Raw genomic sequence first — 25,903 nt, 5'->3', positions numbered from 1 at the left:
CCCTATCCAACATGTCCTACAAAGACAATTTTCAAAAAAGGGAAAATCATGACTTTCAAACAAATATAAAACGAATATGTGTTAAGAATTTTATTTAATTGCTAACAAAAGAACTAAGCAGATGATATTACGAGTTGAATGAAGCACCTTAAGAATAATGAAATGAAATAAATATTAAAATGGAGTGAGAGTGCTGTTTTCTAAGACAAAGGTGATAAGCCAATTGAACCTCCATAGATAGACTTTGTCTATATGACTGCTATAGACTGAATGCTTGATTCCTCCACAAAATTCATGGATGAAGTGCAAGCTCAAAATTACGATATTAGTAGGTGGTCATTTGGACAGTGCCTTAGCTGGGAGAGCAGAGCCGTCATGAAGGGATTAATTCCCTTTAACAGAACCTAGAGGTGCCTTCTGCCAGGTGATGTGACAGAAAGAAATGTCCACGTCATATGTGAGTTCTCACCAAACACCAATTAGGTGTTTCATCTGGGTCTTTCTATCATCCAGAATTTGTGTTCTTAAGCCAGCCATCTGTCATATTTTGTTATAGCCTGAATAGGTGAAAAATATGCCCAACAAAAGATTTCTTTTGCCTTGCTACCAGTGATCAAAACTCACAGAATTTTGAAATGATTCTAAGGTATTAAAGGATGGATAACATTAAAAACAAAGCATAGTTGTGTTAATGAAATAAGTCAGTCAGAGAAAGACCTAAGTCAGAGAAAGACCATACAATTTCACTCAGATGTGAAATTTAAGAAACAAAACAAGTGAACATGTGGAAACTAAAAAAAGAGGGAAGTAACCCATGAGACTCTCAGCAACAGAGAACAAACAAGGTTGGTGGAGGGAGCTTGGTGGGGGGATGGTCTGTGTTAGTGATGGGTGGACACTTGTTAGGATGAGCCATCGGTGTTATATGTAACTGAGGAATCACTAAATTCCACTTCTGAAACCAATATCACACTATGTGTTAAGTAACTAAAATTTAAATAAAAATTTCAATAAACAAGAAAAGGGGGGGAAGCATAGTTTCCCACTGCAGACACCCAGTAAACATTCTGTTTATTCCAAATTTTCTTACAACTTTCTCATAAAAAGAAAGAAAGAAAGAAAAAAAATCTTCAGACTATGGTGTTCTCTTCTCCAAAGAGGATGGCATGAGAAGCTGGATGAGATCTTAGTTCTCTACCAGCCAGAACTATGCCTCAACCCTCTAAATACAAAGCTATCCCATCATTTCAGGTGCACAGTTTCCTCACTCATCAGCTCTGGGGATTAAAGGGTTTCTGATGTTAGAGATCATTAATGTTTTCTCTAACACAACAGAAAATTCTGAGTCAAGTAGTATCCCTGGAACTCCTAACAGGAGTTCCTGCAGAGGAACACACTGCAGACCCAACCTTCCTAGGAAATGCAGGCACTGGGTGCTCTTGAGACTATTGCACAGAGCAAGAGGCCTTGCCTCTGTCCTTTCTGGTTAAAGTGTGAAAACAACAGGAAGGGTGACAGCCTCTGACCTGAGCCCCTCCCTCAGGAAGACTTGGCTAATAGTTATAGGCCCACATTTATAGAACATGAAAGTGAAACCATCATTTTTTTTTTTTTTTTGTGAAACCATCATTTTTCCACAGAACAAACAGTTTTAAGGAAAGAGATATAAAAGTGTTTGGATTTCGGGGGGCTCAGGGAGTGAGGGGATGGCAAAAATAGGGGTCATAAGAGGTAGGGTCTGATAACCCCTGTGTGGTCATCTAGCCAAGAAACCCATGGGAGCACTGGGGACAGTGAGGAAAGCTATGGGCAAGTTTCCAATGCTTCCAGTGAATGAGAGAACCATTTCTATCAGAAAGGAGAGGAACGGTAATATTTTTTGTCTTTCTGTTTCATTCCAGCTGCTGACTGCCACATTGTTACCCTTGGGCATGGACAACACTGGCAGGTCATGGGGTCACATTTCAATAAACAACATAAACTATTAGGAGGGGCTCTGGGACATTTGGCAAGACAGTAGGGTAGGGAGACACAGAGGGGGAGGAAGAGCCGGTATTCTAAGATTTTTATGGAAGGTCGAGAGAAAATACCAAAGATTCTTTTTTTTTTTAATAACGAAGATTCTTTAGAAGGAAAACATAGGAGGATTTTCTGTATCAAATAATATTTATTTCAATGTGTAGGATTTAAGACAGTTGGATGCTGGCACAGGGATAGACCATCTGATTCACAAAAAGGGACACAGAGCCCCATGTAGGAATCAGGCATGGGAGAAGTACGGGATGTCAGTGGGTATAGGAAGGCACCATCTAGTAAATAGACCTGACAAACTGGTTCTCCATATGGACAGAGGTTACTGAATCTCTACTTACATTACCTATGATAATCAACTCTAGATGGATATAAGAACAAAAATTTAAATGGATATTCAAGAAGAAAATACAGCTGTTCTTAGGGAAAAATTTCTTAACAAGATACCAAGATGATAGCTGTATAAAGCAGACTGATCCATGAGATACCTTTGACTATATTAAAGTGAAAATCTTCATATTCAAATTTTTTACTATGTTATATATACCACTAGTAAATTTTTTATTTCCAAGATAATCATTTAGGGAAAAGTATTTTTAGGTTACCATTTTGCCACTTGCCCATGATATTACCTTAGACACTGAGCAAATAACTGAAGACTCACTGGGGCTGCAACTAAAATCTGATATCTTGGCATTGTATCCTCCATAAATAAATTCTTTTTTTAAAGATTTTATTTATTTATTTGACACACAGAGATCACAAGTAGGCAGAGAGGCAGGCAGAGAGAGAGGAGGAAGCAGGCTCCCTGCTGAGCAGAAAGCCTGATGCGGGGCTAGATCCCAGGACCCTGGGACCATGACCTAAGCCAAAGGCAGAGGCTTTAACCCACTGAGCCACCCAGGTGCCCCCATAAATAAACTCTTAATAAAACAACAACAACAACAAAAGTGAAAACTTCCCTTCATAAAAGCAAATACAGAAAGAATATCTAAAAATCTCCACAGAGAAGATATATGCACAAATATAGTTAGCTAAGATCAAATATGCAGGTATTTTTAAAATTCCAGAAATCACTAACAAAAGCTGAAACAATCCAGCATGGAAGTGGGCAAAAGACATGAAAAGAACATTCTCAGAAAAATGAATGTGTTTGGGGCAAAAAATAAAATAAAATAAAGTGCCACAGATTAACTATGAATGAAACAAATGTACATTGGTGCACTAAGAAATGACCTTCAGGTGGGAAATTAAAAATTTGGATAAAAATGGGTATTGGGAACACTGTTATGCTGTAAATAAGCAAATAAAAATAAATTAATTAATTTAAAAAATGGGTATTGGTTGGCAGAGGGGAAAGATGGCAGAGAAGTAGGAGACCATGTTTCAACCGGTCCCCTGAATTGAGCTAAATATCTCTCAACACTCTGAACACCCATGAAATCAGCCTGAGATGTAAGAGTATATACTTCTGGTCTCTATCAATGCAGGAGATCATCAGCAGAGAGGTAAAGCAGAGTAGGAATGCTCTGACTGATATCAGAGAATAAATAGAAGGAGGAGCTAGCCATCAGAAGAGACTCACTGGAAAATAATACCCCAATACTAAAGTACCCTTGGGGTACTTTTAATGCTTGGGGACAAGCATTAACTTGGGAGTCTGATTAAAAGCACTTAAAAAGAGCAAAAGGGGCAACTGGTGGAATAGGGTGGCCACAGGCACAATCTTAAGCCCACAGTCCCAGGACAGTCACAGCCAGTGACCACCCATGCCTGAAAGAATTCGGCAGGGGCTGCAATCCCCCTGGGCCCACAGCTTTCTACTGCTTGCACCACCACTTGGGTTGGGTGCACCCTTGCCCACCCCAAGAAAGCCTGGTGTAGGCACCAGTCAGCAGTCTCTGAACCCACAGCCTTCCAAGATCTGCAGCACTACTGGGTCGTGGGTGAGGACCCCAGTCAGCAGTCCTGACAGCCACTAGGATTGAGCTCCACTGGACCAATATGGGCTGTGGTTTTAGTGGCACGGGGGTGCAGAGAGAAGCAAGGTCCTCAGGTGACCACCGAGACAGTGGCTGGGAGTGCACACCACCTGTGGGAGGTTACACTGTTCAGTGGAGATTGTAGGGGGGCATCTGTGTGCTCTGGACCACCCAGAGGGGAGCAGACTGAAGCTTCTCTCTGAGGCCAGGACTGGGGACAGACAGTTTACTATTTGCACTAACTCTCTGAAAAGCCACAAAAAGCCGCCCAAGAACAAAAAAACCTCCAGAGAACAAAAACTGGAAAAACCCGTTTCCACAGAGTCAAGCCCCTTGATAGGGGGCAGGGCAACTCAGCCCAAGCAAGACAGACTGAAAAACAATATGGCAGCCCCTCATCCCCAGAAGACAAGCCAAAAGAACAAGAGGACAACCATCACATTGTCCCCACAAAACTGTAAAACCCCAACATCAGGGAAAAACAGTATATTAAGCCCCTGTATTACCCAAAACCTGTATATTTCATAGATACAAATTTTTCCTTAATTAGTTCTCATGATTCTTCTTCTTTTATTTTTTCACCCTACTCAACATTACAACTGATACTTAATACAATATATTACATAATAACTTTTTTTAACTTGAATTTTTTTCATATGTATACCTGGGTTTCTTTTTCTTTTTTTTTTAAATATATATAATATAAGCTTCAAGGTAATTCTTTTTCCCTAATCGATACTACTATTATATATAAGCCAGTTTTAATTTCCCTGTATCTCTGGAAAGTTGAGTCCTTTAACAAAGATAACAAGATACACCCAGGAAGTACTGAAATAACCTTCCTCGTCCACATCAGGAGTGTATAACCACCTTCCTGTCTTATCCCTCTGTCAGTGTTTCTGTGTATTTGTTTTTGTTTTTGTACTATATAAATCTTATTCTTGGGGTTCATTTTGGCTGGGTTTTTCTTTTCTTTTCTTCTTCTTTCTTGTCTTTTACTTTTGTCAGTCTCTTTGTTTTTGGTTTATGTGCCTTATAAATCTTACTTTGGGGACTTATTTTGGCTGGGTTTTTTTCTATTTTTCCCCCCATCTCTTTTTCTCTTTCTTTTTTCTTTCTTTTTGGTGGTGACTTCTGATTGTCCTGAAACTCTCCAAGGGGCACCTTGACTGGATCGTGGTTGTTATATTCAGCTAAACATCCTCTCAACTACCTCTCACCAAAATGACTAAGAGGAGGAACACCCAATAGAGGAAAAATTTAGAGACTGTGACCTCTGCCACTGAAATACTGGATATGGACATAAACATTATGTCAGAAATAGAATTCAGGGTAAAAATTGTCCAGGCAATGGCTAAGTTGGAGAAGACCATTAGCGGCAACATAGAATCTCTAAGGGCAGAAGTGAGAGCTGTTCAGGCAGAAGTTAAAAATATTATCAATGAAATCCAATCTAATCTAAATACTCTAACAGCTAGGGTAACCGAGGAAGATTGAATTATGGATCTAGAAGACAAGTTGATAGAAAAACAGGATCAGGAGGAGGCCTGGAAAAAACAACTTGGAAACCATGAAAACAGAATTAGGGAAATAAATGATGCCATGAAACATTCCAGTGTCAGAATTATTGGGATCCCTGAGGGGGTCAAAGAAAGAAGACTAGAAGATATAGTTGAACAAATACTGAATGAAAATTTCCCTCATCTGGGGAATGGAACAAGTGTTCATGTCCTAGAGGCAGAGAGGACACTCCCAAGATCAACAAGTCTAGAAAGATCTCCAGACACTTAATTGTAAAATTCATGAATCATAAATTCAAACAGGAGGTCTTAAGGACAGCTAGGGGGAAGAAATTCCTTACATACAGAGGAAGGACCATAAGAATAATGTCAGGCCTGTCCACAGAAATCTGGCAAGCCAGAAAGTGCTGGGAAGACATATGCAGGGCACTAAATGAGAAGAATATGCAGCCAAGAATGCTTTATCCAACAAGGTTGACATTCAGAATGGATGGAGAGATAAAAGACTTCCAAGACCAGCAAGGTCTAAAAGATTATGCAACCACCAAGCCAGCACTACAAGAAATATTAAGGGGGTCTATAAAAGAAGAAAGAACCCAAAAGTGATATAGAACAGAAAGTTACAGAGACAATGTATAGAAACAAGGACTTCATAGACAACATGATGTCAATAAAAACTTACCCTTCAATAATCATACTCAGTGTGAAAGGTTTATGTGCTCCCATAAAAAGGCAAGGGTACCAGACTGGATAAAATGACAGAACCTGTCCATATGCTGTCTACAAGGTACACATTTTGAAACTAAAGATACATCCAGACTGAAAGTGAAGGGATGGAGAACCATCTTTCATGCCAACAGGCTTCAGGAGAAAGCTGGGGTAGTGATTTTCATATCAGATAAATTAGATTTTAAGCTAAAGACTGTAGTCAGAGATACAGAAGGACACTACATCATTCTTAAAGGGTCTATCCACCAAGAAGATCTAACAATTGTAAATATTTATGCCCCCAACATGGGAGCAGGCAACTACATAAGCCAACTGTTTCAATAAACTGTCAAATTGAAATGAATACATCAATTCTGGTATCCTAACACACCACTCTCAACAATAGACAGATCATGTAAGCAGAAAATCAACAAAGAAACAAGAGCTTTGAATGACACATTGGACCAGATGGACTTCATAGATATATATAGAACATTCCACCCTTAAACAACAGAACAATCATTCTTCTTGAGTGCACATGGAACTTTCTCCTGAATAGATCACATACTGGGTCACAAATCAGGTCTCAACTTACCAAAAGATTGAGATTATTCCCTGCATATTCTCAGACCACAATGCTTTGAAACTGGAACTCAACCACAAGAAAAAGTTTGGAAGGAATTCAAACACTAGGAAGCTAAAGACTATCCTGCTCAAGAATGTTTCAATCAGCCAGGAAATCAAAGAAGAACTTAAACAATTCATGGAAACCAATGGGATTGGTCCAAAACCTATGGAATCCAGCAAAGGTGGTCCTAAGGGGAAAATTCATAGCCATCCAACCATCACTCAAAAAAACTGAAAAAACTGGAAAATCAACAACAAATTAAGCCAACCCCATGCACAATAAGGGGAATAATTAAGATTAGAGAAAAAATCAACAATGAGTTAGAAACTAGAGATATAGTAGAACACATCAATGAAACTAGAAGGTGGTTCTTTGAAAGAGTTAATAAGATCGATAAACCACTGGCCAAACTAATCCAAAAGAAAAGAAAGAGGATCCAAATTAATAAAATAATGAATGAAAGGGGAAAGATCACATCTAACACCAAGGAAATAGAAACAATCATCAGAAATTATTATCAACAGTTATATGCCAATAAGTTAAGCAACCTAGAAGAAATGATATATTCCTGGAAACCTATAAACTTCCAAGACTGAAACAAGAAGAAATTGACAACCTGAATAGACCAATATCTACGAATGAGATTGAAGCAGTGATCAAAAGCCTCCCAAAAAACAAGAGCCCCAGACCTGATGGATTCCCTGGGGAATTCTACAAAATATTCAGAGAAAAAATAATACCTATTCTCCTGAAGTTGTTTCAAAAAAATAGAAACAGAGGGAAAACTTCCAGACTATTTCTATGAAGCCAACATTACCTTGATCCCCAAACCAGGCAAAGACCCCATCAAAAAGGATAATTTCAGACCAATATCCATGATTAATAAGGATGCTAAGATTCTCAACAAGATCCTAGCTAATAGGATCCAACAGTGCATTAAAAAGGTTATCCACCACGACCAGGTGGGATTTATTCCTGGAATACAAGGGTGGTTCAGCATTCGCAAGTCAATCAATGTGGTAGAACAAGTCAATAAGAGAAGAGAGAAGAACCACATGGTCCTCTCAATTGATGCAGAAAAAGAATTTGAAAAAAGACAGCATCCGTTCCTGAATAAAACTCTTCAAAGTATATGGATAGAGGGAACATTCCTCAACTTCATAAAATCTATCTATGAAAACCCCACAGCAAATATAATTCTCAATGGGGAAAAGCTGACAGCCTTCTCATTGAGATCAGGAACATGACAAGGATGCCCACTCTTGCTGCTGTTGTTCAAAATAGTATTAGAAGTCCTAGCAACACCAATCAAACAACAAAAAGAAATAATAGGTATTCGAACTGACAAAAAAGAAGTCAAACTCTCTCTCTTTGCAGATGACATGTTATTTTATATGGAAAACCCAAAAGACTCCACATTCAAACTACTAGAACTCATACAGTAATTCAGTAATGTGGCAGGATTCAAAATCAATGCACAGAAATCAGTTGCTTTCTTATACTAACAATGAATATATAGAAAGGGAAATTAGAGAATTGATTCCATTTGCTACAGCACCAAAAATGATAAGATACCTGGGAATAAACCTAACCAAAGAGATAAAGGATCTGTGTTGAGGTACTATAGAGCACTCATGAAAGAAATTGAAGAAGACACAAAAAGATGGAAAAGCACTCCATGCTCATGGATCAAAAGAATAAACATTGTTAAAATGTCTATACTGTCCAGAGCAATCTATACTTTCAATGCCATTCCGATTAAAATTCCACTGGCATTATTCAAAGTGCTGGAATAAACAATCGTAAAATTTGTATGGGACCATAAAAGACCCTGATTTGCCAAGGAATGTTGAAAAAGAAAAACAAAACTACAAAACTGTGATCACCAAAACAGCATGGTACTGGCACAAAAGCAGACACATAGACCAATGGAACAGAGTAGAGAGCCCAGATAAGGACTCCCAACTCTATGGTCAAATAATCTTTGACAAAGCAGGGAAAAATATCCAGTGGATAAAAGACAATCTCTAATAAATGGTGCTGGGAAAATTGGACAGCTATATATAGAAGAAGGAAACTTGACCATTCTCTTACACCATACACATAAACTCAAAATGAATGAAAAACCTCAAAGTGAGACAGGAATCCATCAAAATCCTAGAGGAGAACATAGGCAGTAACCTCTTTGCCATTGGCCACAGCAACTTCTTTCAAGACATATCTACAAAGGCAAGGGAAATAAAAGCAAAAACAAACTTTTCAGACTTCATCAAGATAAAAAGCTTCTGCACAACAAAAGAAACATTCAACAAAACAAAAAGGCTACCCAGGAATGGGGCAAGATATTCACAAATGACACTACAAATGGCTGGTATTCAAGATCTATAAAGAACTTCCCAACTCAACACTCAAGAAACAGATAATCAAGTAAAAAAATGAGCAAAAGGCATGAACAGATACTTCTCCAATGAAGACATACAAATGGTAGCAGACACATGAAAAAAATGTTCAACATCATTAAGCCATCATGGAAATTCAAATCAAAACCACTTTGAGATACCACCTTACACCAGTTAGAATGGCCAAAATTAACAAGACAGGAAACAACTTGTGTTGGAGAGGATGTGGAGAAAGGGGAACCCTCTTACACTATTGGTGGGAATATATACTGGTGCAGCCACTTTGGAAAACAGTGTGGATATTCTTCAAAAAATTAAAAATAGAGCTACTCTATGGCCCAGCAATTGCACTACTGAGTATTTACCCCAAAGATACAGATGTAGTGAAAAGAAGGGCCATATGGACCCCAACATTCATAGCAGTAAGGTTCACAATAGCCAAACTAAGGAAAGATGCCCTTCAACAGATGAACAGATAAAGAAGTAGTGGTCTGTATAGACAATGGAATATTACTCAGCCATCAGAAACGATGAATACCCAACTTTTGCATCAACATGGACGGGACTGGAGGAGATTATGCTGAGTGAAATAAGTCAAGCAGAGAAAGTCAATTATCATATGGTTTCACTGACTTGTGGAACATAATAATATGGAGGACATTAGGAGAAGGAAGAGAAAAGTGAAGTGGGGAAAATTGAAGGGGGAGATGAACCATGAGAGACTATAGACTCGGAGAAACAAACTGAAGGTTTTAGAGGGAAGAGGGGTGGGAGGATGGGTGAGCCTGGTGGTGGGTATTAAGGGGGGCATGTATTGCATGGAGAACTGGGTGTTATATATAAACAATAAATCTTGGAACACTACATCAAAAACTAATGATGTAAAAAAAAAACTAATGATGTAGTGTATGATGACTAACATAACACAAAAAAATTAATTAATTAATTAATTAATTAATTAATTAATAACAAGAAACTGGACCATTTTCTTACACCATACTCAGTGATAAACTCACAATGGATGAAAGACCAAAATGGAAAACAAGAATCCATCAAAATCTGGGAGAAGAATACAGGCAGAAACCTCTTTGGGGACACTGGAGGCTGAGGGGGTAGAGGAGAGGAGTTTGGGAGAGTCCTCTCCACCCCCGCCTTCTGGTTTTCTCCAAGTGACACACTGAACGGAGACTCACTTTTCTTTTTCTGAATTTGAACCACCGTTTCCGGACCCGTTTACCAAGAAACTGCTGGAACGAACCCGTGCCAGGCGAGAGAACCTCCAGAGAAAGATGGTCGAGAGGCCCATGGCAGCCGCAAGGTCTGTGACTCACGCTAAGAGAGCCAGAGAGCCACTTTTGGAAGCAAGTAACCAACAACCCCTACCTGGTAGTGAAGAGAAATCTTGTACAAAACCATCACCATCAAAAAAACGCTGTTCTGACACCACCGAAGTAGAAGTTTCTAACTTGGAAAATGAAAAACTAGCTGAGTCCGCTTCTGCAAAACCCTGTCCTCCAAGTCCTCAGGCTCCCCAGGCACAGCCGCAAGCACCTGCTCCTGTCAGCGCTGTGGAAGCGGCCCCGGCCCCGGTGCCCAGCGTGAGGAGGGGGCTCAACTCGAGATTGGAAGCAACTGCAGGGTCCTCAGTGAAAACACGAATGCAAAAGCTGGCAGAGCAGCGGCGTCATTGGGATAATAATGATCTGACAGATGATATCCCTGAGTGCTCAGTCGTCTCCCCAATGCCATCAGAGGAAAGGGCTGCCTCCCCTCCCAAACCAGCCCTCTCCGATGCCTTGGCAACTCCAGTTGGAAGAAGGGGCCGTCTGGCCAACCTTGCAGCAACTATTTCCTCGTGGGAAGATGATGTAAATTACTCATCTGCAAAGCAACACAGTGCACAAGAACAGCCTGGTACCACTTGTGTATCCAAATTTTCCTCTGCAAGTGGAACATCTGCTAGGATCAATAGCAGCAGTGTTAAGCAGGAAGCTACATGCTGTTCCCAAAGGGATGGCGAGGCCTCTTTGAATCAAGCTCCATCCTCGAGTGCTGGGTGTGTATCTCTGAATAATGCTGCAATTTCCAGCTCGGTGAAAGCTGCTTCTTCCCCCTGTGAAATCTTCTACTACAGCCATTACTGATGCTAAAAATTGTAAGGGACAAAATCCTGAGCTACTTCAGAAAACTCCTGTAAGTCCCCTGGAAACAGAGATATTGAAACCAATTGAAAAGTCAACTGTGTCCCAGACAGTTCGGCCCAAAGAAGAATTAAATAGAGAAACTTGTCGGCAGTCTCAATCTAAAGACAAAGCAGCAACATCAGGAGGAGCAGGAATTAAGACTTTCCTGGAACACTTTGGAGAGAGTTGTCAAGAACACAGCAAACAAAGTCCCACTCGGAGTACACCCCCACAGAACCCCTGTTATCACTCCAAATACAAGGGCCATCCAAGAAAGATTATTCCAGCAAAATACATCTTCATCTATTACTCATTTAGCACAACAGCTCAAGCAGGAACGTGAGAAAGAACTAGCATGTCTTCGTGGGCGATTTGACAAGGACAATTTATGGAGTGCAGAAAAAGGCGAAACTTCAAGAAGCAAACAACTAGAAATAAAACAGGAAATTCACTGTCAGAACACCCCCCTCAAAAAACATCCAGCTGTTTCAAACACCCCATCGCTTCCAGTAACAGAAAAGGTGACAGAAAATCAGACACCAGGAAAACCTTCTGACACGGAACCTACAGGTTTCACTGAATGTGAAATGACGAAGTCTAGCCCTTTGAAAATCACATTGTTTTTAGAAGAGGATAAGTCTTTAAAAGTAACATCAGAGCCAAAGGTCGAGCAGCAGACTGAAGTGGTACGTGAAACTGAGATGAGTGTGGATGATGATGATGATATCAATAGTTCAAAAGTAATTAATGACATCTTCAGTGATGTCCTGGTGGAAGGTGAGCTAGATATGGAAAAGAGCAAAGAGGAGATGGACCATGAAGAACAGGAAGATGCACTGAATATCTCCTTGACGTCTTTACTCGCTCCATTAGCACAGACAGTTGGTGTGGTAAGTCCAGAGAGTTTGGTTTCCTCACCGAGATTGGAATTGAAAGACAGCAGCGTAAGCGATGAAAGTCCAAATCCAGGAAAATTCCAGAGAACCAGTGTCCCTCGAGCTGAGTCAGGTGATAGCATTGGTTCTGAAGATCATGATCTTCTTTACAGCATTGATGCATACAGATCTCAAAGATTCAAAGAAACAGAACATCCTTCAATAAAGCAGGTGATTGTTCGGAAGGAAGATGTTACTTCCAAGTTAGATGAGAAAAAGAATGGCTTTCCTGGTCAAGTTAAAATCAAACAGAAAATGCAGAAACTCAATAATGAAATAAATTTGCAGCAGACAGTCATCTATCAAGCTAGCCAGGCTCTCAACTGTTGTGTTGACAAAGATCATGGAAAAGGGTCACTAGAAGAAGCTGAAGCAGAAAGACTTCTCCTCCTTGCAACTGAGAAGAGAGCACTTTTGATTGATGAGTTGAATAAATTGAAGAATGAAGGGCCTCAGAAGAAGAATAAAGCTGGTCCCATTGCCCCAAGTGAATTTGTCCCATCCAAAGGATCAGTTACTTTGTCAGAAATCCGCTTGCCTCTAAAAGCAGATTTCATCTGTGGTAGGGTTCAGAAACCAGATGCAGTAAATTACTATTTCTTAATTATACTAAAAGCAGGACCTGAAAATATGGTAACCACACCATTAGCATGTACTTCAAATTCTCTTAATGGTGATGCTCTGACATTCACTACTACATTTACTCTGCAAGATGCGCCCAATGACTTTGAAATAAATATTGAAGTTTACAGCTTGGTACAAAAGAAAGATCTCTCAGGCCCTGATAAGAAGAAAAAGGCATATAATTCCAAGGCAATTACTCCAAAGCGTCTTCTCACATCTATAACCACAAAAAGCAGCCCTCATTCTTCAGTCATGGCCAGTCCAGGAGGTCTCAATGCTGTGCGCACTAGCAACTTTGCCCCGGTTGGATCTTATATGCTGTCATTGTCTTCAGTAGGAAACACTAAATTTGCTCTGGACAAGGTGCCCTTTTTATCTCCTTTGGAAGGTCATATTTATTTAAAAATAAAATGTCAAGTGAATTCAAGTGTTGAAGAAAGAGGTTTCCTGACCATATTTGAAGATGTTAATGGTTTTGGTGCCTGGCATCGAAGATGGTGTGTTCTTTCTGGAAATTGTATCTCTTATTGGACTTACCCAGATGATGAGAAACAAAAGAATCCCACAGGAAGGATAAATCTGGCCAATTGCACAAGCCATCAAATAGAACCAGCCAACAGAGAATTTTGTGCAAGACACAATACATTTGAATTAATTACTGTCCGACCACAGAGAGAAGATGACCGAGAGACTCTTGTCAGTCAATGCAGGGACACACTCTGTGTCACCAAGAACTGGCTGTCTGCAGATACCAAGGAAGAGCGGGATCTCTGGATGCAAAAACTCAATCAAATTCTTGTTGATATTCACCTCTGGCAACCTGATGCTTGCTACAAACCCATTGGGAAGCCTTAGACTGTGGGCAGTTTCCAGGCCATGCTGAGGTTTTTTTGAGCTGTGTCATAAATGTATCTTAAGAGCATCAGATTTGCTGATTGCATTTTATGCTTTAAATACAAAAGGGTATGTGCCAATATTCACTATATATAATGCAGTATTTGTATCTTTTGTATGTAAGATTTCAACTGGTTTCTGCCATTCATAAATGATTGGAGGAAAATTCATTATAGTCAGTTTTGCTAAATCTTAATTTAAAGGCCTCATTTTCCTAGAAATCTAATTTTTTTTAAGAAAGAGACTCTTTTTTTTTAATTTATTTATTTGACAGAGATCACAAGTAGGCAAGAGAGGCAGGCAGAGAGAGAGAGGAGGAAGCAGGCTCCCTGCTGAGCAGAGAGCCCTATGCGGGGCTAGATCCAAGAACACTGAAATCATGACCTGAGCTGAAGGCAGAGGCTTTAACCCACTGAGCCACCCAGGTGCCCCTTGGAGCTATGGGTCTTGAAGTAAAAAGCTCTTCCAGGGGTTGGAGACAGAAACCTCTGACTTGGTCATCCTTTCCGTATCCTCGGTACGTCTTTCTAAAGTTTGTGATCGTTTATTGATCATGATATGCCTTGTTAGTGGAATACTGAAAAAACTTCCAAGGGACTTCACGGAAACATTTTTAGTAATGGAGGTAAGAATTTTTAATAACCAGTGCGCATTAGTGTAAAGTTTAATAACCGGTGCACAGACAAGAGATGTGGGTATGGGATATTATGTGAGATTTGGGGGTTAATTTTCTTTAGAAGAGTTAATAATCACATGGTTTATATTTACCCCATTTCTACAGATGCTGTGTGGTGCACATTTTCATAGAGTACAGGCTTTTAAAAATATTTTTGCTATCTAGCTGAGACTCCGCTTGGCATATCAGTACTTTCTGCTCCTGTAACAAGAACAAATGTAAATTGAGGAGTCTTTGTATAAAAGTAAACTCTACCAAGCTGCTATGGACTAATACTTTGCTTGCCAAAGTTCTTGTCTTTTTTTTTTTTTCCTGCCCATGTATGACAGTGTCTAGGAGTACATTATGAAATCTTTTGAAAAATTTAAGTCATGCATTACCATTGAAAGCCTAACACTTTTTTATTGCAAAGTATTATAAAGCATGGTCACAACTTTTAAAAACACTTTGAGTTTCTTTTCTGAATTGTTAAAGTTATTGACGATCTCATTTATAAACACTAAATTCTGTCACTTCCTGTTATTTAATTTTGTATTCATTCAAATGTGTTTTTTGTTATGTTATTTTAAAAATATATTTTATGATCTCTTACCCAAATAAATGCTTGCAAAAGAAAAAAAAAAAGAAAGAAACCTCTTTGGCCTTGGCCATGGCAACCCTTTTTTATACACGTCTCCAAAGGCAAGGGAAACAAAACCAAAAATGAACTATTAGGACTTCATAAAGATACAAACTTCTGCACAGCAAAGTAAACAGTCAACAAAACTAAAAGGAACCTATGGAATGGGAAAAAAATTTGCAAATGACATATTAGATAATGGGTTAGTATCCAAGATCTATAAAAAACTTACTAACCCAACACCCAAAAAACATAGTCCAGTCAAGAAATGGCCAGAAGAGAATAGAGAGCCCAGAAATATATCCTCAACTCTATGGCCAACTAATCTTCAACAAAGCAGAAAAGAATGTCCAATGGAAAAAAGACAGTCTCTTCAACAAATGGAGTTGGGAAAATTGGACAGCCACAAGCAGATGAATGAAACTGGACCATTTCCTTATACCACACAGAAAAATAGACTCACAATGGATGAAAGACCTCAATATGAGATAGGAATCCATCAGAATCCTTTCATTTCTCCTCAAGGGAGGAGAACAGAGGCAGCAACCTCTTTGACCTCAACCGCAGCAACTTCTTCCTAGAAACATCACCAGAGGCAAGGGAAGCAAGGGCAAAAATGAACTATTGGGACTTCATCAAGATCAAAAGCTTTTGCACAGCAAAGGAAACAGTCAGCAAAACCAAAAGACACCTGACAGAATGGGAGAAGACATTAGCAAATGACATATCAGATAAAGGACTAGTATCCAAAATCTATAAAGAGCTTATCAAACTCAACACCCACAGAACAAATAATCCATTCAAGAAAGGGACAGAGGACATGAACAGACCTTTCTGCAAAGAAGACACTACACTGCTGGGTATTTACGCTGAAGATACAAATGTAGTGATCCAAAGGGTTGTGTGCACCTCAATGTTTATAGCAGCAATGTCCACAATAGCCAAGCTATGGCAAGAACCTAGATGTCCATCAATAGATGAATGGATAAAGAGGATGTGGTATATATAAAATGGAATACTATGCAGCCATCAAAAGAAATGATATCTTGCCATTTGCAGCAATGTGGATGGAACTAGAGGGTATTATGCTGAGCAAAATAAGTCAACCAGAGAAGAACAATTATCATATGGTCTCCTTGATATGGGGAATTTTAGAGGCAGGGTGGGGGACTTAGGGGGTAGGGTAGGAAAAAATGAAACAAGATGGGATCTGGAAGGAGACAAATTATAAAAGACAATCTCACAAACTGAGGGTTGCTGGGGGAGGGGGGTATGGAGAGGGTAGCTGGATTATGGACATTGGGGAGGGAAAGTGCTATGGTGAGTGCTGTGAAATGTGTAAGCCTGACATTCACAGACCTCTAACCCTGGGGTAAATAATACATTATATTTTAATAAAAATAATTAATAAAAATAAAATAAAATAAAATAAAATAAATGGTCAGAAGACGTGAACAGCCATTTCTCCAAAGAATACATACACATGGCCAACAGACAAATTAAAAAAAAAAGGGCTCTATATCACTTGTCATCAGGGAAAGACAAATCAATACCATAATAAGATACCACCTCACACCAATCAGAATGGTTAAAATTAACAGGACAGGAAGCAACAAGTGTTGGCAAGGGTCAGGAGAAAGGGGAATGAACCCTCTTACACTGTAGATGGGACGCAAGCTGGTAGAGCCACTGTGGGAAACACTATGGGGTTTCCTCAAGAAGTTAAAAATAGAGCTACCCTATGACCCAGCAATTGCACTACTCAGTACTTACCCCAAAGATACAAATGTAGTGATCCAAAGGGGCAGCTGCATCTGTATGTTTATAGCAACTATGTCCACAGTAGCCACACTGTGAAGAGAGCTCAGATGTCCATCAAGAGGTGAATGGGTAAAGGAGATGTGGTATATTTATATACATGTATGTGTACATATACATAATAGGATATTAGCCATAAAAAAATGAAATCTTGCCATTTGCAATGACATGGGTGAAGCATAGGGTATAATGCTAATCAACATAAGTCAATCAGAGAAAGACAGTTGTCATATAATTTCACTCACATGTGGAATTTAAAAAACAAACGATTTTAAAACAAAACATAAAACAAGAGATAAAGGACACAATAACATAATTAAGGATTCTATCAATCAAAAAGATGTAACAATTTGAAATATTTGTGCCCTCAACTTGAGAACACCCAAATATATGTCATTTAATAACAAACATAAATAAAATAATTTATAATAATAAATTATTATTTATTATAATTAATAATTAATATAAATAAATTATTAAAGTCCCTACTATTTACAATAATAGTAGGGACTTTATCACCTACTTACATCAATGGACAGACCATCTAAGCACAAAATCAATAAGGAAACAATTACTTTGAATAACACAGATGAATTTAACTTATCTATTCAGAACATTTCATGATAAAGCATAAATAATATACATTGTTTTCTATTGCACATGGAACATTCTCCAGAATAGATTTCATACTGGGTCACATATCAGCCCTCAAGAAGTACAAAAGGATCAAGATCATACCATGCACATTTTCAGACCACAACACTATGAATCTTCAGTTCAACAAGAAGAAAAAATTGAAAAAAAACACAAATAGATGGAGGTTAAAGAACATCCTACTAAAGAATGAATAAGTTAATCATGAAATTAAAAAGAAAATTTTAAAGGTACATGGAAGCAAATGAAAATGAAAACACGACAATCCAAAATCTTTGGGATGCAGCAAAGACAGTCCTAAGAAGGAAGTATATTGCAGTACAGGCCTACTTCAAGAAGCAAGGAAAGTCTCAAATACACAAGCTAATCTTACACCTAAAGGAGTTAGAAAAGGAACAGCACATAATGCCTAAAGCCAGCAGAGGAAGGGAAATAATAAAGATTAAAGTAGAAATAAGTGATATAGAAACACAAAAAAGTTGGGGCACCTGGGTGGCTCAGTAGATTAAGCCACTGCCTTCGGCTCAGGTCAAGATCTCAGGGTCCTGGGATCAAGCCCCGCATCAGGCTCTCTGCTCTGCAGGGAGCCTGCTTCCTCCTCTCTCTCTGCCTGCCTCTCTGCCTACTTGTGATCTCTCTCTCTCTGTCAAATAAATGAATAAAATCTTTAAAAAAAAAAGAAACACAAAAAAGTGGAACAGATCGATGAACTAAGAGCTGGTTCTTTGAAAGAATTAATAAGATTGACAAACCCATAGCTAGACTTATCAAAAAGAAAAGAGACTATTCCCAAATGAATAAAATAACAAATGATAATGGAGAGATCAGAGCCAATACCACAGAAATACAAGCAATTATGAGAATAGTATGAAAAATTATACACCCACAATCTGGGTAATCTGGAAGAAAGAGACAAACTCCTGGAACACACAAAGTACAAAAACTGAAACAAGAAGAACTGGTAGATCTAAACAGGCCCATAACCAGCAAAGAAACTGAATCAGTGATCATAAAATCTCCCAACAAACAAAAGTCCAGGGTCAGATGGCTTCCCAGGGGAATTCTGTCAGACATTTAAGAATTAACACCTATAGGGGTGCCTGGGTGGCTCAGTGGGTTAAAGCCTCTGCCTTTCACTCAGGTCATGATCCCAGGGTCCTGGGATCGAGCCCTGCATCAGGCTCTCTGCTCCACAGGGAGCCTGCTTCCTCCTCTCTCTCTCTCTGCCTGCCTCTCTCCCTACTTGTGATCTCTATCTGTCAAATAAATAAATAACATCTTTAAAAAAGAATAAGAATTAACACCTATATTCCAACTGTTATTCCAAACTTCCAAAAAACAGAAATGGAAGGAAAACTTCCAAACTCGTCTACAAGGCCAGCATTACCTTGATTCCAAAACCAAAGACCACATTAAAAAGAATTACAGACCAGTATCACTGATGTACATGGATGCAAAAATTCTCAAGTTCTAGCAAATCAAATCCAACAGTACATTAAAAGACTTATTCACCACAACCAAGTGGGATTTATTCCTGGGCCACAGGTGTGATTTAATACTCAAATTAATCAGTGTGGTACACCACATTTATAAAAGAGAGGATAAGAACATATGATCATCTCAGTAAATGCAGAAAACCCACTTGACAAAATACAGCATCCATTCCTGATAAAACCCTCAACAGGGGTGCCTGCATGGCTCAGTCAGTTAAGCATCTGCCTTCAGATCAGGTCATGATCCTGGGGCCCTGAGATCAAGCCCTACATCTGACTCCCTCCTCAGAAGAGTCTGATTCTCCCTCTATTCTTCCCCCTGCTCATGTTCTCTCTTACTCTCTCTCTCTCAAATAAATAAATGTTTTTTCTTTTTTTATATTTAAATTCAATTAGGCAACATATAGTACATCATTAGTTCAAATAAAAATCTTAAAAAAACAAAACCCTCAACAAAGTAGGCATAGAGGGAACATACCTCAACATCATAAACATCAAATACAGAAGACCCACAGCTAATGTCATCCTCAATGGGGAAAAACTGAGAGATGCACGAAAGGGATGTCCCTGGTCACCATTAGTATTTAACAGTACTGGAACTCTCGGCCTCAGCAATCAGAATAACAAAAAGAAATAAAAAGCAACCAAATCAGGAAGGAAGAAGTCAAACTTTCACTCTTTGCAGAGGACATGATACTTGATGTAGAAAATCCAAAAGACTATACCAAAAAATTTCTAGAACTAATATATGTATTCAGCAAAGTCACAGGATACAAAAACAACGTATAGAAACCTATTGCTTTTCTATACACCAATAATGAAGCAGCAGGAAAAGAAATGAATGAATTTATCCCATTTACAATTGCACCAAAAACTGTGATACCTAGAAATAAACTTAAACAAAGAGGTAAAAATTGGTACTCTAAAAACTACAAAACACTTAAGAAAGAAATTTAAGAGGACACAAAGAAATGGTGAAAAATTCCATGCTCTTGAATTAAAAGAACAAACATTGTTAAAATATCTATTCTCCCCAAGGCAACCTACTCATTTAATACAATCCCTATCAAAATACCACTAGCATTTTTCACAAAGTTAGAAAAAATAAACCTAAAATTTGTATGGAACCACAAAAGACCCAGAATAGCCAAAGTGATGCTGAAAAAGAAAAGCAATGTAGGAGGCATCACAATCCTGGACTTCAAGCTATATTACAAAGCTGTAGTCATCAAGAGAGTATGGTACTGACAGAATAACATACACATAGATCAATGGAACAAAATAGGAAAACCAGCAATGGACCCACAGCTATATGGCCAACTAATCTTCAATGAAGCAGGGAAGAATATCTAATGAAAAAAGATAATCTCTTCAACAAATGGTGTTAGGAAAACTGGACAGCTACAAGCAAAAGAATGAAACTGGACTACTTTCTTACACCATACACAAAAATAAATTCAAAATGGATGAGAGGCCTAAACATGAAATACGAAACCATCAAAATCCTAAAGGAGCCCACAGAGAGTGACCTCTTACCTCAGCCATAGCAGCTTCTTACCAGATTCTTTTCTGGAGGCAAGGGAAACAAAAGCAAAAAATGCATTATTGGGACTTCATCAAAATAGAAAGCTTCTGCATAGCCAATGAAAAAGCCAACAAAACTGAGTCAGCCTACAGGATGAGAGAAGATATTTGCAAATGACATATCTGATAAAGGGTTAATAGCAAAATCTAGAAAGAATTTATTAAAATCAACACCCCCAAAACAAATAATCCACAAATGAGCAGAAGACAAGAATAGACAGTTTTCTAAAGGAGACATCAGATGACTAATAGATACATGAAAATATGCTCAACATCACTCATCAGCAGGGAAATACAAATCCAAACCATGATGAGAAACAACCTCAAACCTGACAGAATGACTAAAATTAACAACACAGGAAACATTGGATGCAGAGAAAGGAGAACCCACTTACACTACTGGTGGGAATGCAAACTAGTACACTTATTCTGGAAAATAGTATGGAGGTTCCTCAGAAAGAAGAAATAGGGGGCGAGTCAAGATGGCGGGGAAGCAGGAGGAGGCAACGTTTCAACCTGTACCCTAAATTGAGCTGATTACCTACCAAAGAACTCCGATCACCCATGAAATCAGCCTGAGATCAGATCTCTGTAGAGATCCTGAATCTCTACAGGAGAAGAAGACGCCAGTGGCAGGTAAAGCAGACTGGGAGCGTCGGACTGATATCGGAAGATAAACAAAAGAGGGAGGGAGCCACCAGAGGTGACCAATTGGAAAGTAATACCCCAATACAAGAGTGCCCTGCGTCTGGGGACCAGCATTAACTTGGAGTCTGGTTGAAAACACTCAAAAAACAAAGAGCAAAGGATCGCGGGGGGAAATAGTGGGAACCTGGGCGGTTAGGGTCAGGAACCTAAGTCCCCGGACCCAGGACAGCCTCCCCTAGCGCTGAGCCAGAGAGAGTGCGGCGGAGAATTCAGGTCTCCGTCCCTGAGCCGCCAGTGCGCCTGAATGCCAGCGCACCCGAGAACGAGTGGGGTCTGACTCCCGTGAGGGGCTGGGAGCCTGGCCAGATGGCAATCCTAAAACGCGCGCATCCCACACCCTCCCTTGAGATAGGTGCTCATAGGCGCTAGCCTGGAGCTCTGGCATCCGGAAAAAAACAGACATTCCCAGCCCGGGACAGTGGGAAAATCTCAGTGTGCGATCTCTGCTCAGAACCTCTCTGGCAGTCTGGAGCGGCCTAGACAGCCACCGCTGCCCTGGTTTTGGGTACAACGAGGAGCTCCTGCATCCCCAGGGACAATGACTCAGAACCGACTCTGCCAGCAGCTTTTGCAAAACATTCTGAGGCTTCTCTCTGAGAGGGAGGTCGGGGTGCAGTTTGCTCTCCTCTAAACCTCCAAAAACCATCAAAAGCTGTCAAGGCGAGAGAAAGCAGATGAAAGAACATAAAAACCCCCAGAGAACAAAAGGCTGAAAAAAACAGTTTCCTCAGAGCTCACCCCCTTGAGGGGAGCAGGAGGACCTAACTCAGGGAACATCATTGTCTGAAAACCCACGTGGCAGGCCCCTCCCCCAGAAAACCAACCAGGAAGGAAGAAAAAAAAAAAAAGACTACAAGAGAACAACCACCACTACTTCATAAATACAACTTTTATTTTTAACTCTTTACCAATATTCTGGTTCTTTTTTTTTTATACATACAGATAATTTTTTAACCTATTTACCACCACACTGAGATGTCCAGTACATCAAATTCTTTAATAACCTTCTAACCTGAACTTTTTGATACATACGCCCGTGTTTTTCTTTTGCTTTTCTATTTTTTTAATTCTTTTTTAATTTTAACTTAGTTTAGTGTAGTTTATTCTTTTTTAATTTTTATCTTGTACTATACATATAGAGTTAAACTTCAAGGTAATCCCCTTTCCCCAATCAATGCTACCCCTATAGGCAAACCAGTTTCTAATCCCCCTGTAACTTAAGAAAGTTGAGTCCCTTAACAAAAACATCAAGATACCTTCAGGAAGAATCAAAATAAACTTCCTCACCCACACTGAGAATTTATAACCACTCTCCCAATTTTTCCTTCTGTCACTGTTTCTGTGAATTTCTGTTTGTCCTGATAATATATAAATCTTATACTTGGGTTCTTTCTGATGAGGTTCTTCCCACTTTTTTTTGCTTATATATATATATATATATTTTCTCTTCTCACTTACTTTTATCAGTCTTTTTGTTTGTCTGTTTTTGTTCGTATACTTCACAAATCTTACCTTGTGGCCCATTTGGGCTGAGCCTTCTCTTTTATCTTCCCTTTTTCTCTCTCTCTCTCTCTCTCTCTCTCTCTTTCTTTTTTCTTTTCTCTTTTCTTTCTTTCTTCTTCTCTATTTCTTTTTCTTTTCTTTTTTCTCTCATTTGGGTGGGGAATCCTGATTGCACAGAAGCGTTCCAGCTGCATCTGTTTAGTAATCTCTTTCCAAATTGACTAGGAGGAGGAATACCCAACAGAAGAAAAATACAGAGGATGGGCCTTCTGCAACAGAGCTAATGGCTATCGACATAGACAATATGTCAGAAAAGGAATTCAGACTAACAATTATCCAGGCAATAGCTAGGTTGGAGAAAGCCATGGATGACCAAACAGAATTGATTAGGGCAGAACTGAAAGCCACCAGGGATGATGTTCACAATGTTAAGGCAGAACTGAAAGCCACCAGGGATGATGTTCAAAATACTCTCAATGAGTTCCAATCCAATCTAATTTCTCTAAAAGCTAGGGTAACTGAGACAGAAGATAGAATTAGTGATCTGGAGGACAAAGAGATAGAGAAAGGATCAGGAGGAAGCCTGGAACAAACAGCTCAGAAGCCACGAAAACAGAATCAGGGAAATAAAAGATGCCATGAAACGTTCCAACGTCAGAATTATTGGAATCCCTGAAGGGGAAGAAAAAGAAAGAAGTCTAGAAGATATAGTGGAAGAAGTTGTCTATGAAAATTTTCCCAATCTCACGAATGGAAACAACGTTCATGTACTAGAGGCAGAAAGATTTCCTCCCAAGATTTTAGATTCTCGAAAGTCCTCACGGCACCTTATCGTTAGAATGGGGAATTTTGTTTCAAGAGAGACCCTCTTAAAAGCAGCTAGGACAAAGAAGCTCCTTACATACAGAGGAAAGCCCATTAGAATAACGTCAGACCTTTCCACAGAGGCCTGGAAAGCCAGGAAGGGCTGGCAAAATATATTCAGAGTACTAAATGAGAAGAACATGCAACAAAGAATACTCTATCCAGCAAGACTGACATTTAAAATGGATGGAGAGATAAAGAGTTTCCAAGACCGGCAAGGCTTAAAAGACTATGCAACCACAAAGCCGACACTGCAGGAAATATTAAGGGGGGTCCTATAAGAGAGGAAAAATCCTAAGAATATCATTGAACAGAAATACAGAAACAATCTATAGACAGAAAGACTTCAAAGGCAACACGATGTCAATAAAAACCTATCTCTCAATAATCACTCTCAACGTGAATGGCCTAAATGCGCCCATAAAATGACACAGGGTTGCAGATTGGATAAAACGACAGGACCCATCCATATGTTGTCTACAAGAGACCCATTTTGAACCTAAGGATACACCCAGACTGAAAGTGAAGGGATGGAGAAGCATCTTTCATGCCAATGGGCTTCAAAAGAAGGCCGGAGTAGCGATTCTCCTATCAGATAAATTAGATTTTAAACTAAAGACTGTAGTCAGAGATACAGAAGGACACTACATAATTCTTAAAGGGACTATCCGCCAAGACGATCTAACAATTGTGAATATCTATGCCCCCAATATGGGAGCACCCAATTACATAAGAAAACTATTAATCAAGATAGAGTCATATTGATAGGAATACAATAATAGTAGGAGATCTTAATACGCCTCTCTCAGAAATAGACAGATCATCGAAGCAGAAAATTAATAAAGAAATAAGAGCATTGAATGAAACATTGGACCAGATGGACCTCATAGACATATACAGAACATTCCACCCTAAAACAACAGAATATTCATTCTTCTCAAGTGCACATGGAACCTTCTCCAGAATAGACCACATACTGGGTCACAAAGCAGGACTCAACTGATACCAAAAGACTCACATTATTCCCTGCATATTCTCTGATCACAATGCTTTGAAACTGGAGCTCCATCACAAGGAAAAGTTCAGAAGGAACTCAAACACCTGGAAGCTAAAGACCACCTTGCTTAAGAATGCTTGGATCAACCAGGAGATCAAAGACGAACTTAAACAATTCATGGAAACCAATGAGAATGAAGACACCTCGGTCCAAAACCGATGGGATACAGCAAAGGCGGTTCTAAGGGGGAAATACATAGCCATCCAAGCCTCCCTCAAAAACATTGAAAAATCCAGAATACACCAGCTGTCTCTACACCTTAAAGAACTGGAGAATCAACAACACATCAAACCAACTCCACACGCAAGAAGGGAAATAATCAAGATTAGAGCAGAGATCAATGAGGTAGAAACGAGAGATACAGTAGAATGTATCAATGAAACTAGAAGCTGGTTTTTTGAAAGAATCAATAAGATCGATAAACCATTGGCCACACTAATCCAAAAGAAAAGAGAGAAAGCCCAAATTAATAAAATGATGAATGAAAAGGGAGAGATCACAACTAACACCAAGGAAACAGAAACAATCATCAGAAATTATTACCAACAGTTATATGCCAATAAGCTAAGCAACCTAGATGAAATGGATGCATTCCTGGAAAGCTACAAACTCCCAAAATTAAACCAGGAAGAAACTGACAACCTGAATAGACCAATATCTAGTAATGAGATTGAGGCAGTGATCAAAAACCTCCCAAAAAACAAGAGCCCAGGACCTGACGGATTCCCTGGGGAATTCTACCAAACTTTCAAAGAAGAAATAACACCAATTCTCCTGAAGCTGTTCCAAAAAATTGAAGCAGAAGGAAAACTTCCAGACTCTTTTTATGAAGCCAGCATTACCCTGATCCCCAAACCAGGCAAAGACCCTACCAAAAAGGAGAATTTCAGACCAATATCACTGATGAATATGGATGCAAAGATTCTCAACAAGATCCTAGCAAACAGGATCCAGCAGCACATTAAAAAGATTATCCACCATGACCAGGTGGGATTCATCCCTGGGTTGCAAGGTTGGTTCAAC

The 25,903-nt window shown here is 39.3% G+C and overlaps 1 protein-coding gene across 1 annotated transcript; it reads left to right on the top strand.

Moving 5' to 3' along the window:
- Positions 1 to 3,800: 3,800 nt before the first annotated feature.
- On the top strand, positions 3,801 to 14,125 carry LOC123939206 (anillin-like). The gene is given in 4 exon segments (XM_046001136.1): positions 3,801 to 3,977; positions 10,456 to 11,379; positions 11,381 to 11,677; positions 11,679 to 14,125. Coding segments are annotated over 4 exon segments (3,585 nt in total). The 3' UTR covers positions 13,866 to 14,125.
- Positions 14,126 to 25,903: the final 11,778 nt, after the last annotated feature.

Source organism: Meles meles, chromosome 3, assembly GCF_922984935.1.
Source record: "Meles meles chromosome 3, mMelMel3.1 paternal haplotype, whole genome shotgun sequence".
NCBI classification, from domain to species: Eukaryota; Metazoa; Chordata; class Mammalia; order Carnivora; family Mustelidae; genus Meles; species Meles meles.
The sequence above is the reverse complement of the archived record's forward strand: the minus strand, read 5'-3'. Positions and strand labels throughout refer to the sequence as shown.